Source organism: Lissotriton helveticus, chromosome 3_1, assembly GCF_964261635.1.
Source record: "Lissotriton helveticus chromosome 3_1, aLisHel1.1, whole genome shotgun sequence".
Lineage (NCBI taxonomy): Eukaryota > Metazoa > Chordata > Amphibia > Caudata > Salamandridae > Lissotriton > Lissotriton helveticus.
This window is the reverse complement of record NC_136061.1, coordinates 1,133,832,155-1,133,857,848: the sequence shown is the minus strand read 5'-3', so window position 1 is coordinate 1,133,857,848 and position 25,694 is coordinate 1,133,832,155. Positions and strand designations below refer to the sequence as shown.

Here is a 25,694-nt window from a genome sequence, read left to right as displayed (position 1 = left end):
TACGCTGCCCTTGTAAATAGAGGGTAGCGTCCAAATCAATTGGTGTTGCAGGGGAAACGCCCAACGCAACACCCACTGCCCACCCCTTTCACGTTAAGCATTGGGTGAAAGGGGGTCTTATTTACAAGGCACCGTTAAGCCACGTTATGTGGCTTAACGCTGACTTGTGAATAAGGCGGAGCCCCTATCGTCACAGGAACGTCGCAAAAAGTGAAGTTCCCATGGTGATAGGGGCTTGTAAATATGCCCCCTAAAATCCTTAGTAATTCAAGTATTTGTTTTGTGTGCACATGTGTTAAAAAAATTTCCAATTACTGTTTTAATTTTTGAAATTTAAATCCTACAAATTGCTTGGGGGTCCCCAGCTTCCAGTGGTGACTTAAAGGGGGTCTTCAGGAGTCAAAAGTTTAGGAACTACTGCTTTAGCCTGTTTCTCACCGATCACATGGCCCTGAGACCTCTTTCTACCCTTGGTCTCCCTGATCCTTATTTACTCGCAGCGCTACCACAGAGCGCGCCACTTGTCTTCAAATACTCTTTGTCACCTCTTTGGAGGTACATAAACGCATCTACACTGAAATGCACCATTACACATGGGACCAATGATTAGCGCCTGGCTCTTAATATCTATAGTAATGTTTGGGGTCGTATCTTGGCCGCCAGAAGATGTGAAACACATAGTTTTCCTTCTTTCCTGTGTGTCTCTTTTATTGTTAATTTCTTTGTTTTATGTACTTGTTAATGAAAGATTATTTTATTTTTGTAAACTAAAGCATGACTTCTGATTGTATTAAGTGTCATTTACTGTATTATGCTGAATCTGAGTTGCTAACGTCTTCCCCCTCAAGGTGTACATCCACTCTCCTTTTTTTAGGGCTCGTCCTATTAATCCCGCAAGGAATAATAGGACGAGAGTTTAGGGGCTAAACCAGAGGCTAAGCCAGCGGATTTCCGACAGTTCACGACGCGCGTCCACATCAAAGCCATTAGCCTCCCTCCCACAGGTAGCTCGGCCTCAGGCATTCACCCCAGCGGGCGCTCGGCCTCACTTCTCCTCCCCCCTAATTAACATCCTTGCTGTTTCACACTTCTTTCACGGCCGCGAGGCCGTGCTTCAAAGGGATCCTCCCCGCCCCCTGCTTTAAGTAAAAGCTCCTTTCTTTGTCTCTTCCCTCTCTGATCTCTGTCGCCCCCATTTTTCACTCTAACAGCTTGTATTACTCACTTGCTTTCTTTCTCCCTTTCGCTCTCTTCACCTCTCTCGTTTTTCTCGCCCCCTGCCTCCTATTTCTCCTCTTTTCTTTCATCGTCATCTTTCTTTTTTCGTAGGGCCTTGGAGTAGTACCAACACGCATTACCCAGCATCGAAGCTCCGCAACTGGACTGTGGAAAAGTAAATTTTGCCATGTTCTGTGTCCCTACGCGTCCTCCATCATATGTTATATGTGCATGATTAATAGGCATATGTTATTCCCCATGTTTGATTAAAGACGCAATTACAGTTGTGTCCACCTCTAGTATGCCAGTTTCCAGTTCTCGTGAATACTACGAATATCAGGCCTATGTAAAGCTACGTTGCCACGTTTCTCAGTGTGCACGTTATTCCATTGTAAAGTCCCCGTTTCTAGGCCTCAAAAGGGCCCGGACACCAGATTCAGCTCCTGTCTCCTGTCTCCTGAAGCCCCGCGGAGGAGTGATACAACCCCCACCTGTATCCTCGACCCTTCACCTACTGCCTGCCTCGCAGTGCCCGGTTCAGCTTGGCCCTGCCTCTGAGTCTGCCAAGAGTATGTTATGATTCCAGATTATCAGTTCAGTCCTCTTCCTCTGCATTCCTAAAGCTACTGAACTGCATCAATAGTTTCCGTCATTGTCTAGCCTTTACGGCCCCATGTTAGAGAAATACTGTATTAATGGTCATTTAATATTCTTCATCACGCACTACATGTAGAATAATGCATGGTCCAGTCTTAGTGTCTGTTAGCCTTTCCCCTCCTGACTTCTAGTTTATATCAACATGTTCCCTAAACATCAGATACTAGATACTGCTTAGGTACATGTCGCCCTGACTCTCCAGACTTCAGTCTCTGCTCCTAGCACAGAGTTCGAAGCCCCCAGCTTCTCCTAGTGATACGTCATTGCCAGTTTGCGCGCACCATCAGGTTAGAGGTCCCGGCTCCTCAGGTAGCCCCCTCCATGGTTTCCGCCCCATTCATGACATATTCTGTTACGTTTGCATCACATGTCTATGTATACGCCCTGTTACACCTCTTTTCACCCTTATCTTTCGCGACTGCTACGCGTCACGCCTATTGCTCCACCCACCGCTACGCCTATTGCAATGTAATGCTATGTGTTTGCGTTATGTATATATGCTCATGTACTGTTATTAAAAGTTACGCCGTCATTCCCGATCCTGTCCCCGGCAGCGCTGCCATCCTATTCCTGTGCAGGTGGTCCTATTCCTGTCCGTATGCTGTATTAAACCTGCAAAACTCCTACTACCTCGAATCTTGACTCTTATTTATTGAGCTATCTGTTATTCATTTATTCATTAAAAAATAGGGTATTATTTATTTATTTACCACATAATGGCGCCCGAATAGGGACTTGCCCTTTCCCCACGCGTCGGTGAAGCCACGCCGACCCCCTGACCCTCTGCAGTCGTGACGGAACTCTTCTGCGCACCGGCAGATATTTCTGCTTCAAGTATCCCTCAGGCCCACGGAGGAGACGGAGGAGGCGGTCCAGCATCCAGACGAGACGGTGGAGGAACGCGGCGAGTCCCGACCAGAGCCCAAGCCGAGAGTCCAAGGTCCGAGGTATCCGGAGGTCCACCCGTAACTGAAGTCCGAAGTTCGTCGTCCGTCATCGTAGCAGTCCAGTCCGATCCGAGGCCTTCCGTTCTTGCTGCCCGGTGAGTACCGTCGCTGGGGTAGTATCTAGACAGGGTCAATCTAAATTGACTCTGGTCCGTGGGTTGGTGGTACACAGACCCACAAACGAAGTGTTCACCTAGGTGGATACGGGTCTTGATGCGTCCCTTTATGGGACCGGTATGTTCCGTACTGTTTCAGCAGTGCATCCAGTAACTCTAGTCTGTTCCGTTCTCGAGAAATTCTTGTGTTTCTGTTCTCAGTATTCCAGGTAATATTCTGTCCGAACTGTTATGTTATGATGTTCTTCATGTATTTTAATGTCGTGGTATGAATGGGGAATAAGTATCGTGTTCATTGTGTATTGTATTGTGTCTAGATTACAGTCCAGTCATGCCCTTGTTTTCTAAGTTACGTCAGTTAAAAACTAGAAAGGGTCTGCTGGAAGCAGCAGTTCCAGTTCCGCCTAGGGACAGTCCAGGTCATTTTATGTATCAGAAGCATGGCATAAGCGCCATATTGTATCTAGATTTATGGGTAGAGTATACCAAACAGTTAGAAGAAAAGTATAGATGGCCCGTATCGGGCACATGGGATGCCGAGTGCATCATGCGAGTAGAAGAAGCATTATGGAAAAAGAAAGCCAGACAGTCACAGAAAGATGCCATCGAGTTATGGCGCAAAGAAGCTCATAAAAGAACCGAAAAAGAAATCAGAAAGTCAGAATTAAGTAGAGAATCCTCAGAACGAGCACAAGAAAAAGAGTTAATCGAGATAGGTGAACGAATTAGAACTGAACAATCAGAGAGACAGAGGAATGTTCTTATTAAGGGTATGTATCCTCTTCTTGCCGAGGGCTTGCCAAAAGCGACCCCGGAGGCATCCAGTAACTTTCCGCCACCATTAGTTCCGACCAAGCTACGTCACAAACCGACCGCAGCTGATATTTTTATTTCGTCCTATTTGGACGACACAGTCCCAGAATATGCAAATCCTGTTCGCGCTCCGCCAGTCCCTGTAGATCAGGCACTTCCCGCTCCTCCAGACACCGGAGTACCTGTTACGGTACCCCCGGTCCAGCCCGCCATACAAGTTCAGCCTACATTTCCATTTCCCACTCTGCCAGGACGAAGAGCATCAGTAGACGACTCTAGTTTAGGGGCCGCAGGAGGAGGTCCTCCTCAGACCCCGCCGCCACACAAGCGTTTAACAACAGCCGAATTACATATGCAAGCGTCACAGCGTACGCCCAGACATCAGTCTGTAGCAGAAATAAGAAAAGCCCTTAATGAATGCGGCTATGATCCAGTCCCAGGCGAGGATAATATGGTTTTATATTCATTACGTGTAAGAAGGGTGGCCGAGTATCTAGTCACCCTACCGAATATGAAAGAAGACCTAGACAGAATATATCGTTTCATCCGTACAGGGGATGATCCAGAAAGCATTGGCGAGGCCATGTCTCAAAGGAAAGCTGAGACCCAGCTCATGATATTAAAGTTTCTGATCAATTGTCTAATAACAGAACAAGATTACCCGTCCAAAGATCAAGACGAAATGAGAACCCTGACAAAGTGGAGTGATAATATAGCCGAGGGTAAGCACAGAACCATGAGTGCTATGGACAGTATGTACAAGAAAATTCGTAAAGAAATAATAAGGTTACACGATCAACGTAAAGCAGCACAAGTAAGCGAGAAAGAAAGTAACTCTGATACTGAAGAGGTAGAGGACGAGAATCCCGACAGAATAGCGTATGTAGGAAAATCTAGATTTCCAGATCGCCATTTACGCCTAGAACACAAGTCTACTTTCCATCATCCAGCACCAGAACAAGGTTCTCTAGAACAAGTATTCCAAGCTACCGATCACATTCTGAAATCACGAATCGGTTACAGTGAGTTGAGTACCATGCATGAACAAGAACTAGTCCGATCAGCAGTCCGATGGCTTACTGATTCTACCACTTTTCCAGACGAAATAGTGGCACAAATGTTTCTGAAATTGCCCCCAGCCGAGCAACGACTGGCGGGTATGTATATGATTCAGCACCTCATTACATTGTATGAGGGTCAGCACTCTGATCCAGGCCCGTTACATGATATCCTGAACGAGTTACTCCAGTATAAATGGAAAGGTTTAGGTACTGATTTAATTAGTGTCATTCTAGAACAGCGCCACAAATATAGAACGTTTTTGAACCCGCATTTTGTTCATGTCTCACCCCCAGAAAGTAAACCATTTTACATGGAGAGACAGAATCCGTTACGAGAAGTCCACCCAGTTAGAGGAACGGGTGGCGAACTAGAACGAGTGTTTGTTTACACTCCGATTACAAAGATGGAACTCCTAGAGATGAAGAAATTAATTCCCTGTCATGATAAAGATCCAGCAGGGTTCCACCGAGAATTAAAAGACATGCTCCGTATGGGAGAATACACGTATCCAGATATAATTAAAATGTTAAAGGTTCTGCTGCCCGCAGGGGTGTATGAAAAGCTCAAGGAAAAAGAATGGGAGGTGGGAGAGAAAAAGATCGATTGGGCAGTTCTAGAAGCTGAAGATAAGGCACGAGTACCAGGTACCGGTCTTGGAGCGAAATGTAAAGAATTACCAGAATTATTAATACAAGTCTTACCCAGATTATTGACAACTAGAAAAGAAGACTGGGATGCAATCTCAGCCTGTAAACAGAAACAAGATGAAGACATTAGTGATTTTTATTCTAGATTTGAGAAATGTTTTAGCATCAACAGTGGCCTCAAGACAAGTAGTGAGTCATACCCTCATCTTTTTGTTACTAAATTAGTCGAGAATTCAAGTCCACAAATTAAAAATCGAGTTTTGAAAGTCGAAAGTACCTGGCAAGCCATTACCCCGTCCCAGATGTTACAGATGCTCCAATACCACCAGAATAGAATCAGGGAAGAGCAAGACCACGAAAGGAAGCGTATGAAAGACACGAAAATGAAAGTACTAGTTGCACAATCTGTTCCTCAAGACAGTCAGAAGAGGGGTCCAAATCAAGCCAGTCATCCTGCAGCTCCCGTTAAAGGGAACTGCAATTATTGTAAACAGCCAGGTCATTTTATAAACGAGTGTGCAGTTCTGAAACATAACATAGCTACCGGTAAGACTAAAGAAAGACCACGTCCGCCTAGACAAGAACAAGTTTCACAGACTCCTCAGCCACAGAATGCACCACAGACAGTTACAGCACCGCAGCCCATCGCTGCAACACAGCATGTTACACAGCAGATGTACCAGTATGCACAGTCTGAGTATCCAGAGTACCAGCAGTATTCATGAAACAGCCTAGAGAGGGAGGTAGGCTTGCCTCTCATCGAGATACCTGTAGATCAAGAAGGTCCCTATGTTCACAGTCAAGTACTAGGGAAAGATAGAAAGTTTTTGATTGATACAGGGGCAAGTAGGACCACAATTAGTCACGCCGAAGTTCCAGGGGCTCCGCTCTCAGGCTCAAGAAATGTTTCCCTTGGATTTTCAGGAAAACCTATCGTAAATGAAATATCAAAGCCAGTTACTCTAGAAGTAGGTCCATTGTCCCGTACTACTGATCTGTTACTTACTAAGTCATGTCCAGAAAACCTATTAGGCATTAAAACACTGAAAGAATTAGGTGCAGTTATATGCTGTTCCCCAGAGGGAATACGTCTGTTCCTACGTGACTTCAAGGGTCACTATGTATTACGAGATTTTGATCCCAGATTGTCTAATGTTCCGCAGCATTTATGGGCGCAAGGTCCAACTGATGTAGGTTACATGCAAATCACACCCCATCGTGTGACTCTCAAGCCAGGTGTAGTGTTACCACGAATCAGACAGTACAGATTGCCACCTGAGGCTGTAGCAGCCTTATCCAAAATTATTGACGAGCTCATCGCTCAAGGAGTAGTTGTAGAAACTGACTCCAATGTATGCAATTCTCCGATCATTCCAGTCATGAAACGTACTGATCCAAATGCACCCCCAGTATATCGATTAGTGATTGACCTACGAGAACTTAATAAATGTATTATTCCCCAGTATCCAGTAGTCCCAGATATCTCTTCCCTATTAACAGCCATTGATTCCGAAGCTTCATTTTTCACTGTCATAGACCTCAAGAATGCATTTTTCAGTGTCCCCATTCATCCAGACAGCCAGTTCCTTTTCGGATTTTGTTTAAATGGAAGGAGCTATATGTTCACACGAGCTCCTCAAGGTTTCACAGAAAGTCCTAGTATTTACAGTCAAGCACTCAAGAGACAACTAGACAACATTCACATGCCAACTGACACTGCCCTGCTCCAGTATGTCGATGATCTACTGATCACAGCCCGTTCTGAACGTGATTGCGAGCGAGCATCCCTTACAGTCTTGTATTTCCTAGCCGAGATGGGGCACAAGGTGTCCCCTTCTAAGCTTCAATTCTGTGTCCAGCAAGTGGTCTACTTGGGACACTTACTGTCCAAGAGGGGTAGGCAGTTGACACCAGACCGTATCCAGTTAATAGCGAGTCTTCCTCAGCCCAAGACCCAGAAGGAGGTACGTGCTTTTATCGGCCTCACTTCTTATTGCCGACAATGGATTCCTCAGTATGCATTCCTAGCCAAGCCACTGATACAGTTAACGACACAGGAGGCAGCCGTATCGACTGTCCTCCCTTGGACATCTGAACATACACTCAGTTTCAATGAGTTAAAGAAAGCCCTATGTCAAGCTCCAGTTCTAGCTACACCAAACTACAGTAAGCCTTTTACACTTTTCGTCACTGAACGTGAAGGTACAGCATTATCTGTTCTCACACAAGATCAAGCAGGACAATACAAGCCATGTGCTTATTTTTCGAGCACATTAGATCCTGTAGCCCAGGCTCTGCCTGCGTGCCTCAAGTCAGTTGCAGCCACAGCACTAGCTATCAGACAAAGTGATTCCATAGTCTTAGGACACTCCCTGACAGTACAAGTTCCACACTCCGTGGAAGTTCTTTTAAACCGAACACAGACTCAGCATTTGACAATTGCACGTTTAACAGGTTATGAATTGACACTGTTCCAGCCACACATAGAAATCAGACGCTGCAACGTTTTAAATCCTGCTACATTGTTACCATCAGTTACTTTAAGTCCGGACACACATGACTGTGTGGAAGTAGTTAACATTACGACAAAGCCAAGACAAGATCTGACAGATATTCCGTTACCAGATCCCGACCTGACACTTTATGTGGATGGTTCATGTATGAGAACAAGTACAGGAGAACTAGTCGCCGCATATGCAGTGACTACCGACACCGAGGTTATTGAAACACACCGTATTGACACCCTGTCCGCTCAAGCAGCAGAGCTAGTTGCTCTGACACAAGCCTGCATACACGCTAAGAACCGGAAAGTTAATGTTTACACAGATTCACGCTACGCATTCGGAGTTTTACACGACTTTGGAGTGCTCTGGCAGGAGAGAGGTTTCATGACTTCTCATGGAACCAAGATTCAGCATGGTCTCCTTATTCAAGCTCTGTTAGATGCCATACATTTACCGACATCCATTGCTATCATGAAGTGCAAAGCACATACGAAAGTTACTGACATTATTTCCCAGGGTAACGATCTAGCAGATCGCACAGCCAAGCTTACAGCACAGACTCCAGACATTCCAGTTAACATGACACACACTCCAGATCCGACTACATGCATGACAGTTAAGGACCCTACACAAGATGTCATAGATATCCAGTTACATGCTACTCCTGAAGAAATCAAGAAATGGTCCGAACAAGGAGGGGTCCAGACAGATCAAGGATGGTTAACGAAGGGTAGAGCCACATGGTTTCTCCCCGACTCTATGGTTCAAGTCATTATCAATACCGCACATAGTCCAGCACATTTAGGAGAAAAAGCTATGTTAGACAGTATCCAGAACATTTGGTTCAACAAGCATTTACGAGCTGCAGCCAAGCAGAAAGTCCGTACCTGTATGATATGTTGTCAGTTTAATCCAGGTAAAAGTGTCCCGGTGGAACAAGGGGGATTCCAGCCTCCTGACCACCCTTTTGAAGTCCTCCAGATGGATTATATTCAGATGGAGCGATGTCGAGGTTTCAAGTATGTCCTTGTAGTTGTATGCGCTTTGTCCAGGTGGACAGAAGCATATCCAGTCCCAGATTACACAGCTGCGACCACTGCCAAGCAGTTGGTTCGTGAGTTCTTCCCCCGTTATGGACTCCCTAGGGTCGTATATTCTGATAACGGCCAGCCATTCTCATCAGAGTTAATGAAACACGTTTCCCTATTGTTAGGGTACCAGTGGAAGTTCCATTGTGTACGCCATCCTGAAGCAGCCGGTCTCGTAGAGAGACATAACCAGACCCTGAAAATTCGCATCGCAAAAATTTGTAAAGAGAAAGGTGTGGACTGGCTAGTAGCTCTGCCAGTTGCCTTGTTCTATATGCGCATGGTCGCACATTCCAGATCAGGTCTGTCCCCGTATGAGGTCGTTTTCGGCCGCCCCCCTAACATGTGGGGTACTCCTAGACCCCGAAGTATTACCGATGTTTCAAGTAATATGCTGACAGATTACCTAGCTTCCTTGATGTCTGCCCTCAACTCTTGTCGTTCACAGGTTGCCGCCGCATTTCCAGACAATACCGAGGTGGCACCGCATGAAATCGTTCCAGGATCCATGGTCCTTGTCCGGAATTTTGACCGCTCAAGTCCGCTGGAGCCACGCTGGAAGGAGCCCCGACAGGTCCTCCTCGCCACCCGTACGGCCGTGAAGTTGGAGGGTCGCAAAGGCTGGGTGCACCTTTCGCACGTGAAGAAGTTTTATGGACTGAAACCCGTCTCAAAGAACATTTCCCAGGATTTGAAGGATTGCCAAAATATTGTTCTCAAGGACTGTCCCGCAAAAGACATTGCTACAAACCCTCCCCTGTTAGAGAAAACTCCGCAGCAGGAGTATAAGTTGAAACTCCGGTCTAGTAAAATAAGTCAGCCAGTTTGATTGTCTAAGTCCTCCCCTAGGTGAAACGGTTAGACTGTTTCTGACATGTATAAAATAGACCCCCATAGTGAGAGAGTTAGTCAAAACTCAATCCGATGTATCATTTTTCTATGTTTCATATTATTTCTCAGCATTATGATTTCCTGCACCAGTTATGCATTTTACTTGTGTTTCCCAGTTTCTCATGTAAATACGTCTTCTAATGCTACAGTAGAACACACGTTTAGTGATCTGCCTCCTCATGAACTCTCTTACCGCCTCGCTATGCGAAATAATTCTTTCATCCGCATGTTACATTATTCACACCAAACCAGCAATGCCACTAATTGTTGGGTGTGTGGTCGACTCCCCCCTTTCCAGACACCGAAGGGAGTTCTGCCACTCTTTCCTTATCCTTTTTCACATAATGGTTCGTGTGGAGCATGGTCCACGTTAACGTCATCCTCAACAGATATGTCTTTTCTTAACAGTACATGTTTTCCAGACAAGCAAGGTCTTCCCCACAGAACCGGGTTAGATCTAGAAAATGAAGTTTACAATTTAGGTAATTATTCTTCGAATTTCATGGTCCTGAATGTTCAGTCTGATTCCACTCCAGATTTACCTGCAATTTCAGTACTACCAGTCAAAGGCGAATTATGTGTCCGAAATAATGGTTCCATACACGTAGGACATAGTGATTGTACTACTATTGTCAAGTATAGTGACAGTGGGAAATCTATCTTCAAAGCTTCACGTCATTCTTATTTTATTTGTGGTCAAACTGCATATGTTCGTCTGCCCCTCGATTGGGAGGGAACCTGTTACATTGCCTTCCTACTGCCACCAGTTTTCCTAGCCCCATCTGATTATCATAGAAACACACATCTAGTACACATTAGACATAGAAGGGAGTCCCCAATTGTCGATTATACTGAAACTGCTCTAGAACAGTATACAGATTTCAATAGAGGTTTCTTTTTCTTTATAGGACCTATCCAGAATAGTAAACTAATCCGCAGGTTAACCAGAACCCTTGAAGCTGTAGTAAATGAGACTGCCTCTGCTCTAGGTAACTTAACCGAAGAGCAATCTGCTATGAGATTTGTAGTTTTGCAAAATCGTCTCGTCCTTGACGTCATACTGGCCGATAGGGGCGGGGCCTGTAGAGTCATCGGATCTAGTTGCTGCATTTTCATTCCAAATAACGCGCCGTCTGTTTATTCAGCTATAACCAGACTCCATAAAATTGCCCATCTGTTACACCAAGATCCAGGCACCTGGACATGGTCCGGTTGGTTCTGGAATATAATTTCCGCCTGGGGATGGAAAGTCTTGTCCTTTCTAGGTATTGCAGTAGCGATTATATTCAGCTGCTGCCTCTGTATACAATGTGGCCCTGCGCTTTGCGGCATTTGTGCTACCTCTTGTATTCCTAGTCCCAAGCCCCGTTCTAAATCCCGTTCCAAGAAAATTCGAGACGAGCAAATGATACTGTATGAAATGATAGATGGTATCATGAATATTGATGTTTCCTGATGAAACGTAGTGACAAGGAGGGAATGTGGAAAAGTAAATTTTGCCATGTTCTGTGTCCCTACGCGTCCTCCATCATATGTTATATGTGCATGATTAATATGCATATGTTATTCCCCATGTTTGATTAAAGACGCAATTACAGTTGTGTCCACCTCTAGTATGCCAGTTTCCAGTTCTCGTGAATACTACGAATATCAGGCCTATGTAAAGCTACGTTGCCACGTTTCTCAGTGTGCACGTTATTCCATTGTAAAGTCCCCGTTTCTAGGCCTCAAAAGGGCCCGGACACCAGATTCAGCTCCTGTCTCCTGTCTCCTGAAGCCCCGCGGAGGAGTGATACAACCCCCACCTGTATCCTCGACCCTTCACCTACTGCCTGCCTCGCAGTGCCCGGTTCAGCTTGGCCCTGCCTCTGAGTCTGCCAAGAGTATGTTATGATTCCAGATTATCAGTTCAGTCCTCTTCCTCTGCATTCCTAAAGCTACTGAACTGCATCAATAGTTTCCGTCATTGTCTAGCCTTTACGGCCCCATGTTAGAGAAATACTGTATTAATGGTCATTTAATATTCTTCATCACGCACTACATGTAGAATAATGCATGGTCCAGTCTTAGTGTCTGTTAGCCTTTCCCCTCCTGACTTCTAGTTTATATCAACATGTTCCCTAAACATCAGATACTAGATACTGCTTAGGTACATGTCGCCCTGACTCTCCAGACTTCAGTCTCTGCTCCTAGCACAGAGTTCGAAGCCCCCAGCTTCTCCTAGTGATACGTCATTGCCAGTTTGCGCGCACCATCAGGTTAGAGGTCCCGGCTCCTCAGGTAGCCCCCTCCATGGTTTCCGCCCCATTCATGACATATTCTGTTACGTTTGCATCACATGTCTATGTATACGCCCTGTTACACCTCTTTTCACCCTTATCTTTCGCGACTGCTACGCGTCACGCCTATTGCTCCACCCACCGCTACGCCTATTGCAATGTAATGCTATGTGTTTGCGTTATGTATATATGCTCATGTACTGTTATTAAAAGTTACGCCGTCATTCCCGATCCTGTCCCCGGCAGCGCTGCCATCCTATTCCTGTGCAGGTGGTCCTATTCCTGTCCTTATGCTGTATTAAACCTGCAAAACTCCTACTACCTCGAATCTTGACTCTTATTTATTGAGCTATCTGTTATTCATTTATTCATTCAAAAATAGGGTATTATTTATTTATTTACCACAGGACCGGGTTCACCGACCCGACATCCACTATAACGCCTTGCAGCTAATGTAAGCTTAGTCCCACCACTCACGCATGCGCAGAGCGTCGCATCGCAGCCATAAACCTGGTTGGTGAAAGTGTCAGCGTGACCACCGACCACCCAGCACATGACAAGTAACAGACCCCTTCCGCGTACGTACACACCCGCACGAGGCGCTACAAAGATGTTCACAGGATCAAACGAATTTACCCTTCAAGTAGCGAAACACAAACAAGAATGACCACCTCAAGCAAGTACAAAGAACCACACACAGGAGCAGAGGAAAAGGGCATCCAGATGAGTAAAGCGCTGTGGTGCCAAGTGAATGATACAGGGTGCTATACACATGCCAAAAGCACAAGCGCCATCATATATGGGGGGCATTCTTTGACCTATGAGCCTTGTCTACTCCTCGTTTTTTTTTTTACTTTCACAGAGGGCAATAGTAAACCACTCGACCAGTGTAATTTTTTTTTTGTACCACAAACTCGTCCGAAGATATTGGAGCGCTTTAGGCGAGTACCAGTTACATTACACATGGACACATTCATTTTAAGTGGGCACGGGGAGATTACGTGATTTGGCCAGAATCACAGGATGTTGAGCTGACGCTGAGACTCGAACCTGGTTCCACAGTTCCTGAGTTGGCAGCTCCGGCCGTTAGCTCACATCCTCCCCCCCTTACGTATGCGTGCTAAACGGCAGGCATATTGTACAGCTATGCAGCAACTATAGTGGCAAGTTTTTAAAATCAAGTCAGTATTGCTCCAAAGGAGTTTCAAAATCATTGGAAAAAAGTAAGATGTAAGGATCACAGTCCATATTATGAACAGGTAAGAAGAGGCTGCATAGAGGAGAATGATAAATTAATTCTTACTACAGCTTGATATTTTTAAGCATTTGCAGTGGCTGCAGGTCTTCAAATGAGCACTAGAATAGCCTTTTCTCATATCAGCCTCCCTCCCACAGGCAGCTCGGCCACAGGCATTCACCCCAGCTCGCGCTCGGCCTCACTTCTCCTCCCCCCCTAATTACATCCCTGCTGTTTCACACTTCTTTCACGGCCGCGAGGCCGTGCTTCAAAGGGATCCGCTCCCCCGCCCCCTGCTTTAAGTAAAAGCTTCTTTCGGCGATGTTCTTGTTTTAGTTTGCATCACTTTTTTAGTTTGCACGTCACAAAGCTTATTTTTAAATGTGTACAGCTGTGATTTAACTGACTTTGCATCCCTCAGTGTTAATAGAGGTAACTATATAACATGACCTCGAAATACATTTGCCTGGTTGAATACAACGGTGCTCATATTACCCCAGAGAAAGAGACGTAGCCATGTGGCTTAGATTAATAGCAGATTGCGTTGTTTTTCGTGCACAACAGGGTCGGACTGGGGCAATCGGGCAAGCCAAATGGGCGGGTCTGACGTGTGTGGGCCGTTTTTTTGGGCACTTTTGTGGGCCTGTTTTGTGGTCTTGTGGACCGTTTTTTTTACTGTTAATTTCCCTTAGTTTAAAACAAACATTTCCATTTGCAAGTTTTTCCGAAATATTACATTTTATGTATGGATCCTGTACTTTAATTGCTGAGTCCCTGTCCCTCTCTTTCTCCCTCCCCTCCTTTTTTCCCCTCTCTTCCTCCCCTTTTCTCTCTTTATATTACCTACGATTTTTTACTTGCATTGTCTTGGACATTAATACTGTATATTATTTTTTCATTGCATTCTTTATGTCCAATAAAGTTTTCCTTTAAAACTAAAAAAAACATTTCCTACAGCAAGGGGAAAGCCATGCGGTCTTCCCATAGCTTGGTAAACACTCATACACTGTAACTTTACTAGTTCAAAACCGTGGCGATTTGCAAACACCCGTCACGTTGGTTTTTTTTTTTTAGTGCCTGGTCCTATTTTCTTTCCCATTCCAAGCCTGTCTGTATGTAGAGCCTATTTTCGCAGATGTCACTTCGTAGCCGTTACAATATCAGGCCTTGATATTAGTTAGAGTTAAGTAAATTAAACCTCGAATTAGAACTCCTCAAACCTGAGCCCTGCGCGGTGTCTGGCACTGAACGCCTCTACACCAGAATACACATAAGTAGCAAACTTTTTTCACTTATCTTGACTAGGATGCGGCTCAAAAGCATCTTTAGAGACGTGTTTTTTTTAAAAGTATCAACAGTTATTACAAGAAATATCGCTTTGAAGCAAGTCAACAAGAACACCTCCTGGAAATCCCTCCGGTTAGACAAGTAACCAGTGAGCAGATGCTGCCCTCTGCAGTCAGGTTTGGTGTCAGAAGCAGAAAAGCAAAAGCTCTCTTGGTACAACAAAGCTCTGCCAGGAGTTTCATCTGGTTGTGGTGAGCAAGAGACCCTAGTCAACAATTATTAATTTAAGGCTAAACATGATGGGTTGAGTACACTGGAAGAAAATTAAAAGCCATTGTTATTTGAAATATCAATACATGTAAGTCCTGCAAATACAAAACATGTTGCATTACAAATGCTATAGTTGTCACATTTGCGAAAGTTATAACTATTGGCATTGTAAATGACAAAGCTATTAATTTAGCTTATTTCAAAACCAACACATAAATAAAAAAATAGTCATTTACAAGACCAATAGCTCAAACTTTCATAATGCGAGAGCTATTGCATTGCAAATGCTTGTTGATCTTTCCCAGGGTACCATAAGAAAAAGAAAATCTCTGAGTTTACCCTAGGGTAATATTAATAGCCTGGATCCCTTTTTCCTATTCAGTAACCTCTTATTAAGATCTCTCGCATTCAGAGGTGGAGTCCGTCCCGGTAGCATACATGCCAACTCACACGTTTCCACCATGTGACACGATATCTGCTCCCATCAAACGGTCTCCCAGTGAGGAGCCGATATCACACGGTGGCAAGGAAAAAGAGCTGTAAATAGTGGTTTTCAACCTTGTTTTCTGAGGCCTTGAACTGCGAAGCCTCAGCAAGTTTTTTTTGTTGTTTTTGTTTTTGTTTGGGTGGATGGATGGGGGATTGGAGGCTGGGTGGAGTTCAATTATGCTTCTAAGGTACTTCTCGGCACGAGGAACCGCCTCCACCTCACACTGTGATATTGTACGTAAGTTGGCAGGTATGTGTTAGTATTATCTTACAAGGACATGGTAAGGTTACCAATGATGAAGCATGCCACAAATGAAGTGGGTGAGGTTTCCTTCCCAAAACCGCTGTTTCTGTTGGTAATCAGCCACGTGGTTGCCGCTGGAAATATTCCCATTCTTTGTGGCCTACATATATTTGACTGTACTTGATTGCTGAATTTGGTATTGGGGCTCTTGCTGTACTGAATTAAGAACCTGTTTTTGAGGAATATGATTTACAAGAATGTTCGGCAAGCACGGGACTGCCGGCTGGGCAATTCCTGCTCCACGCGTCGGTACTGCGGGCATACACTGATCCCTGGGGAGACGTCCAGGATGAACCACCGTTGCACCACCTGATCCAATATCTACATGTAATGGGCGGAGGCTCACACATTACGCATTGGTTAGCGCAGGCGCTTCTCATCCACACGCAACAGCCCACGCAGCAGATCAGGGCTAAATGGGCAGCGCACCGAGGGAGGGATTGGACAGATAAGGAGTGGAACCTGATCCTAGCCAGCCCAGTGAACATCCCCCGTAACTCCCGCTCCCGTATCATCCAGCTGTACATATTGCACCAGGCATATCTAACACCGGATAGAATAAATAGATACTTCGCGATAGACACCACCGCTTGTCCCAGATGTGACCTGCTGGATGCGGACATCCTGCACATGCTTTGGCACTGCCCAACACTGGCCACGTATTGGGGGGAGGTGACATCACTCCTGATTCACAGCACGGGCCCGGGACTACCTGACACGTGGGAGGCATGCATCCTCGGGTTATATAAAAGGACCAAACTAAACAAAACGCAGGCACGGTTCTGGGATCTGGGCCTCATCACGGCCAAACGGCTGCTCACTAGGCACTGGAAACGGCGGGAACCACCCACCCCGGCACATTGGTTCACATCCTTCACAAACTGGGCCAGGGCAGAAGGCACGGCACTTCACCGGGAAGAAATAGCAGGTCTGCGGCAGTTCCCGATCGCGCAGCTCTGGGATGGCATCCTGGGGTCCCTGCAGGGGGAGGGCGCTATCAGAGGGCTCACATAGAGGAAACGCCACCGGGAGTGGGCCCCAGAGGCTACAGCTCCGTTGACGGAACCACAGCACACCATGCCGGCAACCCCCCCCCAACCCAGACACAGATTACCCAGCGCGCAAACCTCAGACACGGCCGGCTACCCACACGGGCGCTCACCAACAGTCATCGCCCAGCGACATGCCCCCAGCACAGAGCCGTTGACACCGCCCTAGCAAGTGCACTCTACCCCCCCCCCCCTTCCCCATATGAGTTCACACGTTTGTAGTATCGGATCCCCTGCTCACCGGCGGTGGCCTCTCCAACCCCCCATGACACGGTGGACGGACGCCGCCAACGGCGCCACAGGCAGTGAACACAGGCACAGACGCCGCCTGATACACCAACAGCTAGGCTACTCCACCTGACTGATACACGCGCCGCCAACCAGGCCGGCGGCCGGTGAAACGCCACGGCCCAAAGGAGCTGTCCCACTTTAAGTCCGAGATCACTCGCGCATGCACAACAATGACCCCCAGATGCACTGGAGCAACATCGACATATACCACACTGACTAGAGGGGTCTCCCACTGGCACTGTGCAAACAGGACAGCCTTGACGCGGCGCGGCCGCGAAAGGAATATTGGGATATGCTGATACGAACGGTACTGTTTAGTTGTTGAATTCAAGGTTTAGTTCTAGAAAAACTGAAAAACAAGACGTCATTTATGGAATTATTCTTTTTACTGATTCAAGGTATTGTGACCACACTGCCTGTACTTTAACATACCAGAGACACGAGGAGCGCAACGACACGCCCTCTTGTGCAGACCAGCGCACTCACGATTTACCGTTCTTTTGCAGCCGGCCCGCAGGGTTGTAGGCTTTGCTATATGTACTGTTCTTTTGAACATTAATAAACGTCTTTAAAAAAATAAATAAATAAAATAATGATTTACAAGAATGTTTAATAGTGGTCTTCACTATCTATGTAGATTCCGAATCTGTGTCCAAACAAATAACCACCCGGATCCTGCTTTAGTTTTGGTTCCAGAATGTTTTGTTGAACTTAGAAACACACAAGAGGATTGGAATGCTGTACCTGGATCAGACGATAAAACTCTAAATTGGTTTCCAGTACGATTGTGATGCTGATCTCTCATGTTTGGAAACACAGGCTACTTATTTACAGAAAAAAATATTTGGTGGCCTACATTGTTTGTATATGAAATGTATATTCATATGCTTATTTAAAGGGAAACGCCCTAAGGACATTTTGCTCTTTCAAAAGTGTGTAGAGAACGTCTTTGAGCCTTGAAATCGATTTACTTCAAACACTTCAGTCTCCGATAATACTGCTTTTTAATACTCTTGTTTTAGGCTTCTGGAGTCTGCTGGTGCTTTCCCTAACAGCCGGGCTGTCGTGCTGCAGCTTCTCTTGGACCGTGACCTACTTTGATTCCTTTGAGCCCGGAATGTTTCCACCAACACCTCTGTCGCCGGCAAGGTTCAGGTAAACATTTCACCCCTGTGAGCTGTTATTCCCCTACAATACTGTACATGCAAGATTAAAACAGAAATGAAAAAATATTTTCATGACCAGTATACTAATAGTTTTCAAATAGTGGTTATTTGACTGCCTTTTCTACTCTCACATTTGGATTTGACTTGCATTTCAGGCCTCTGTTTCCTTCTAGCTGCTTACTGTCTTCAGCGTGTCGGAAATGCCACGCAGAAGCCAGAGTGTCTTCTTATTGAATCTCCCAGCTATAGCTTCGGCACCCAGGCTACCATTAGGAGGGGGCCTCAGAAATAACCTTAGCGGGAAACCCGCTGCTCAGTGGTATGACACCAGGACATTTTATTGGCTTCAAGCAGGCAACGTCTTTGAATGGAAAAACATGTCAAAATCAGAACGAGAATACTGATTTATACATGGAATTCCCCAGAATCTCACAATCTCCATCCAAAATTACCAGACCTCTTGGTTCACGCTAAATGCAGGGGAGGGACACAACGGGGATTTTTACTGGCCATTCCTAACGAGGGCTTTAGTGGTATAGCCCCCTTACTCCAGAGACGTACTGCAGAGGTCTGAAATGAAGCAATCACATGAGGAATGGTGGTAATAAGACAAGTTACTGAATTACTCCTCGACATTGCAGGGATTCCTGCAGTAGGTGGTGGCATCGTGTAATAATGTTTTATGCAAATCTATGAATTGCCATATCTCAGTATAGGGATTCATTGCATCCACTGCAGAGGTCTGTGTTTGACTCTATGGTCACAGATTCAAATCCCAGCCGTCCACTCAACCATTCATTTGATTGAGATCGAAAAAACGAGCACCACTGAGTTGGGTAGCAATGAACACCTGTTATATTGCGCCAAGAAATCCCAGGTGACACATGATTGGCAGGTAGCCTCCCGTTTCAAAATGGCATTCTCTGTGGAACCAAATCACTCCAAGAAAGCGGCTCATCCCAGTCCCATGCCTTCCACTATCTGGCCGCCTAACAAGACTGCTTTTTAGGTCGAGCGACCTATCTCAATGCGCATGCGCATTGAGCGGGAGCGAGATATATAGGGGCTTAAATAAGCTTTACCTAGACTGGCGATTGACTGGCGATTTGATGCTGTGCCCGTGCGTTTTTAGGTCAATGCGCAAGCGCATTGACCTAAAATGAGCATGCACATCATCAAATCGCCAGTCAATCACCAGCAGCACTCCTCCCACACCTTTGAAGTGAAGCTTAGCTTCACTTCAAAGGCCCCGGCTGCTTCACACCCTCATGCCGCTCTCCCCGCTCCGCCTCCTCCCCTGCCTGCCGTGTCTCATTTCTCCTCCCCACAGCAATGCCCTCCGCCGGCCGTAATTTCACTTTGACGGCCGCAGGCCGTCTCTCATGTTTCTCCTTGTCTTGTTATGGCAGCTGCTGTGTGGACTCGCAGCTGGCATGCCAAAACCAAGCCGGTGTCTACCTATTTGCACCTCTTCCGTGCCCTGTGCCTGAACCTCTGGTCCACCAACACCATCTAGCTAACCCACACTGCAAACATTAGAACCCTCCTATCAACATCTCTCTCTCCTAGCCGTTGCTTCCTACGCAACACATGCTCCCTCTCTATTTCTGCCATACAAGTCTTGGAGCTCCATCATGACCTCCCACCAGAGCTCCTGTTCCTCACAGAAACCTGTTTAACCCCACTTCTGCTCCTGATATTACCACGGCCACCCAGCTCAGATACAAAATCGTTAGGCAAGACAGGCATGATTAAATCTACATGTGTAAATGTACCATTGTAAATAGTATTACTGCCAGTGGAGCACGACATGATTAGTCAACGATCAACATTTCCGATTTTTAATAACCCCTCCTTACACGTCTGGATTTCTGTGGCGATAGTAATTATTAAATCACTCGCACCAACATTTGCTCTGCTTTTCCTACCTTTCGTCGCCTCTCACAACTGCCCCTCCCCCACCACAGAGCGTTTCACGGCCGTCACACGGGTGTCTCTTTCACGGCCGCCCTGCATGTTTGTTTTGGTAAATGCCACTTCTCCTAAAAGTAGCCACACTTCTTTTAAAGCTCCCCATGCCCTGCTGAACGCCCCCACACTCCATCAGCGCTCCGGTCCTGACCGGTTCCGTGAAGGCAGCAGGGCTTGAACCCGCACGACCCTCGGGTCATGCAAACGCGCAGCCCTTGTGGGCAGCAGCGCTATTGCGAGACAGACTAATCTACAGAGGCAAACCAACCAAGAAGTAAGGGAACTGTAGTGAGAAAACCAAGTTTCCAAATGCGTTTTAAGGGAGTCTGCTTCAGAATTGTGAGTGGGCTCTGCCTTTCATGCTTCTGAAGTAGATAAAGCAAGCAGCATGCATTAGACCCACACCTCCCTCATTTACTGATCTGATTGGTCCCTAACCAGGTTTCTTTCGCTTTCTAGCCACCCACTTCCAAAAGGGCACTCAGGAATCGATAAAACGTATAGTGCTTCGTTGCTCTCCCAGAGTACGAAGCGCTATGCACGTGCACCAGTACCATGATTAACTATTGTCTTCAGTGGCACAATGTGAACAAGCATTGGCATAGCCAATAGGTCTCGTTTTGGGCCCTTCTAAGTATTTAGTTATGCACCACAATGTCCTTGGTGCAACAACATTAACTGTTGTGTGGCTAAAAACTTATAAGGTCCCAAAAGCGAGACCTATTGGCTATGCCAATGCTTGTTGTAATTGTTCACTCCTCTCGATAGGGGGAGGGGGGTCATTTGGGAAGAGGCAGTCAGTTAATGAAAAGTCTTTATCAGGCGGCCATAATAGAAAGGATGCTTATGAGCATAATGTTTCTGCCACAGCAAGAGATGCCAACCCTACCACTGATGCCTCCTTCTGTGCAGGTCTGCACTATGCCTAATTTCGATTATTAAAAGAGCATCTTGGGGCTCGCACTTATCCACCACAAGGAAGAGCACATCCCCAGCCAGTCAAGCCAAGCAGCTTTCTGCCAGGAGTCAGCCTCCTTAGATGCAATTGGTGAAGGTCTAAGTCTGCATAAACATCTCTGCATGGCTTAAGATGTCTGTCAAGGTGGAGTACTGCTTATCCTGTTTGCAGACGAGCACATTCCTCTTCCAGAGCAGTCTCACTTGAATAATTGAACATTTAAACAGTGTAATGGTAACCCACGTGTTCCAAGATATGTTGAATTCATTTTGTGCAAGAAACATTTAGCCTAATCTTCCAAAAGTTTGGAATATCAGTATTAAAGCGAGCTCCCAGGAAAACATTTTGGGTCCAAACCATCGCACCTAGGGAACCGCTTCTAACCCCGTAGTGGAGGTGACCTGGTGACCCACTTGGCCCATACGTAAGCAGTAACCCCAAGTGGGTGTGAGCACAAGTTTGCAAAACAGTCATTATAACAGCTTGTTCCAGGATGATCTAGAAAGTAAATTTCATGGAAAGCACATTTCTTACCTAGAATTTGATTGCTTTTCCGGACTGCAAAATACCCCGCTTCAGAGACTCCACTGTAATGTCTTCTAGAGGTGCGCAAAACAGCAAATTAATAGGGAGAGATGATTTAATGCTCTGACTTGGCTCCAAGAGCATGGGCCTAGCCATCAAAATATTTAGCTTATAAACCGCGCTATGAACCGCATGTAAAAATATAATTAAGGATCTTCAAAATGAAAAAAAAGTGTATTTTTTTTATAATGCCGACATCTTTTACCATAGTACATTCGATTACGTTGTGCCATTGATTGACCTATATTTAAAAAATGATAGGTTCGAGGCATGTGAGCTGTATGTCACATGCTTTGCCTAAGATCGCCATCTAATGTTGGGTCCGGATGTTTGCACTTGTTTTTCTGGAAGAGGTTTTCCCTAGTCAAAAGGGAGGGGACTCCTCCCTTAGGTGACCGTGCGCATGGTCATAGACTCCATCTTCAGATTGTTTTTTTCCGCCATCGGGTTCGGATGTAACTCGCTGCGCTCCGGTTCGATGTCAATCCTTCGGTCTCTTTTGGTGTGTTTCACATTCACATTCTACGATATTGTTTCCATTCGCGTTCCCCTTTTTTCGCGGATCGTGACTCCTAACCAAAATTTCGATTGGCGAGCTTGGCCCCTGGTTCGACTCACTGTTGATGGAACGAACTCCATTCAAGTTCTGTCCTCAGTGCCACGCGAAATACCCATGCACCGACTCGCACAAGGTGTGCAATTTGTGTTTGTCACCCGACCACAGAGAAGGCCACTGCGACGTGTGCCGAGCTTCTGCTCCAAAAAGACTCTTTGCGATTGTTGGGCCCGACGCGACATGCAGAGACAACAGATAGGTTCCATTCCGGACCTCTTCAGACTTCAATCGGTCGAGGAGGAAGGCGACCAGCCCATCGGAGAACGATGAGGAACAAGGAGACGTCTTTGTTTCCGAAGACAGCTCCGATGAGGATGAAGACATCCCGCATGGACAACGTACCGTGAGTACAGTCCCTATCTCGCGCCACCTTCCACTCCCATTGAAGAAAAATACTCTGGACCAAACTGCGCCCTCAGGCCTCGTTGGGCGCCGAGAACAAGCATCCAAAGCCCCGCCTTCAGGTTCGGCACCATTGCATAGTAAAAAGCTGCCGGCTCCGAAAATCCCCATGCCAAATCGGGCACCGACCCAAAGACTTCTGAGCCGAAGAAAAAGTCTGGCACCGAACATCCTCCGTCTGCACCGAAACAAAGTTCGGATCTGAAAGCTCCGGCCGAAAAATCATTGGCACCGAAACATTCGGAGCCGAAACACATAGGAACGCCAAAGTCACAAAAGAAACATGTTTTCAGTGATCCGCTCGACAAACCGGATACGAAACAAAAAATTCCGGTTATACACCTAAATACTGGACATATCACCACTAAAGTGACTTAAAAAGAGCTGCTACAACAGAAGAGGAATACCACATACCATTGAAGAAGGGAACTGTTGGTACAACCCCTTCCCCTCCTCCTCTTCCTTCACCTTCTCTACCCCAGACTATACCTGTGCCAACTTCACCTGAAGAGTACTTACCACCACACACACTTGACAATCAGGGTGATGGGGATAATAATGATTACGATCAGCTGGGAGACGTGTTGAATGACTAATACTGATTCTCCCAATGACAACGACCCGGACATATATCCTACCAGACCCTCTCCACCAGATGACAGTGTAGGATTTGTCGTTTTGTTAAGTAGAGCTGCTACTTACCATGGAGTCCCTCTACACGGAGAATCCCTTGAAGAGGACTTCCTTTTCGAGACACTACACAACACACAAAAGTCTACAGACATGTTGCCCATGTTAAAAGGCATGACCAGACATGTAGACAACATTTTTAAGGATTCTGTTAGGGCAGGTATCCTTACTCCAAGGGTAGGTAAAAAATACAAGCCTGCCCCAACTACCATTAGATTCACTAGTAGTTTTTACTGCACGTAAAGGGCAAAGTCCCAGACTACTGGAGATGCACCACCACCAGATAAAGAGTGTAAACTCCTTGATGCTTCAGGGAAAAGGATAGCCTCCCAGGATGCTAACTTCTGGCATATTTGCAATACACAGGCATTGCTAGCACGCTATGACCACACACACTGGGATGAAATGGAACAACTCATCCAATTTCTTCCTCAAGAACACATATCCAAAGCGAAAGACCTGGTTCAGGAGGGACAGTTAATTTCTAATAATCAAATTAGATGTTCCCTAGATGCTGCTGATACATCTGCCAGAGCAGTAAACACTAGTATTCTTTTAAGAAGACATGCCTGGCTGCGCATATCCGGGTTTAAACCGGAGGTTCAGACCTCAATAATAAACACACCTTTTGATAAGGAACACCTTTTTGGGCCAGTGGTAGACACTTCACTTGATAAAATGAAGAAAGATACTGATGTGGCTAAATCGATGGGAGCGCTTCAGTCTCCACAAGTGCATGGTTCTTTTTTCGCTCCTTTTATTGAGCATGATCTAGAACTACTACCTCGGACACTTCGTCCACCTATAAGCGTAATAATCAACCCTCAGGTTCCAAGGGTTTCTATTGAGGCAATTATAGAGGAAACAACGGCAATGGCAGAGGTAGAGGCTCCAATATACGTACCTTGCCATCCAATACAAAACAGTGACTTGCCCATAGTTCCCCCCTGTGCACTTAACACCTGTAGGGGGACGGCTGTCACAATTTCTACCAAAGTGGCAGTCAATAACAACAGACAAATGAGTTCTTCAAATAATCCATTCTGGTTACTGCCTGGAGTTCATCAACACTCCTCAAAACATTCCCCCAAAAACACACAGACTTTCACCGGATCACCTGTACCTTCTCAAACAGGAAGTACAATCCCTACTACTAAAACAAGCCATAGAGCCCGTACCACCTCAACATCAAGGGCCGGGCGTGTACTCCTTTTACTTTTTAATTCCAAAAAAGGACGGCTCTCTCAGACCCATATTGGATCACAGAGAACTCAACCTTTACATACAGTCAGACCACTTCCACATGGTAACACTGCAACAAATACTGGCTCTTTTGCAAAAGGGCGATTTTCTTTTTACTCTAGATTTAAAGGACGCCTACTTTCATATCCCAACCCATCCGGCTCAATGCAAATTTCTCAGGTTTGTGGTAGCAGGTCAACATTACCAGTTCAATGTGCTCCCATTCAGAGTCACCACTGCTCCCAGAGTCTTCCCAAAATGTCTGGCGGTAGTAGCTGCGCATCGCAGAAGACAACAAATACATGCCTTTCCCTATCTGGACGACTGTTCCATCAAGGCCAGCATATATTGTGGAAAAGTCAGCCCGTAACGCTCCTGATGCCCAGGCTGCTGGCGCAAGGCGCCTCTTAGTTCCCATCATAAATAATTACCAAATGAAGAGACGGGCACTGGAAGCAGGAAGACAAGGAAAAAGGTTTATTTCTCATGAGGAGAGCCTGTCATTTCGGACACTCGCATAGTGTCTTCGGGAGGTGCTCTAACAAGTTTCTCTGAGGCTTCGTCTTTTATACACAGGTTTGTGGCACACAGGCATCCTTTATTACAATCGAGACATTGTGAAGTATGAAGATATTCCAACACATGGCTACAGTAGGGGCCCTTATCCTCCATACAATAGGAGGGGGCTGTCACGCAGCTGAGTGTTCTGCTGATTCCCTTGGAATGTGTGCGCCTGATCGAATCTCAGGGGGTGGGGTGGTCATGATCAATAGTGGCTCCTTTCAAGAGAGGCGAGTGCATACAGTAGTGGGCAATAAACTGTATCCTCAGGCTGAGGGATGACCAGCGGTCCGTGCGGACAATCAGGCTCAGAGAACGGGGTCATCAAAGGAGGGGTATTCATGGAAGGAAAGG

The 25,694-nt window shown here is 46.0% G+C and overlaps 1 protein-coding gene across 1 annotated transcript in view; it reads left to right on the top strand.

Moving 5' to 3' along the window:
- Positions 1 to 25,694, top strand: part of ARL6IP6 (ARF like GTPase 6 interacting protein 6) — a 147,714-nt gene that overhangs the window by 100,453 nt on the left and 21,567 nt on the right. Inside the window, exon 3 of the mRNA XM_078681727.1 lies at positions 18,172 to 18,304. Coding sequence (XP_078537853.1) covers positions 18,172 to 18,304 — 133 coding nt within the window. The remainder of the gene's footprint in view (positions 1 to 18,171; positions 18,305 to 25,694) is intronic.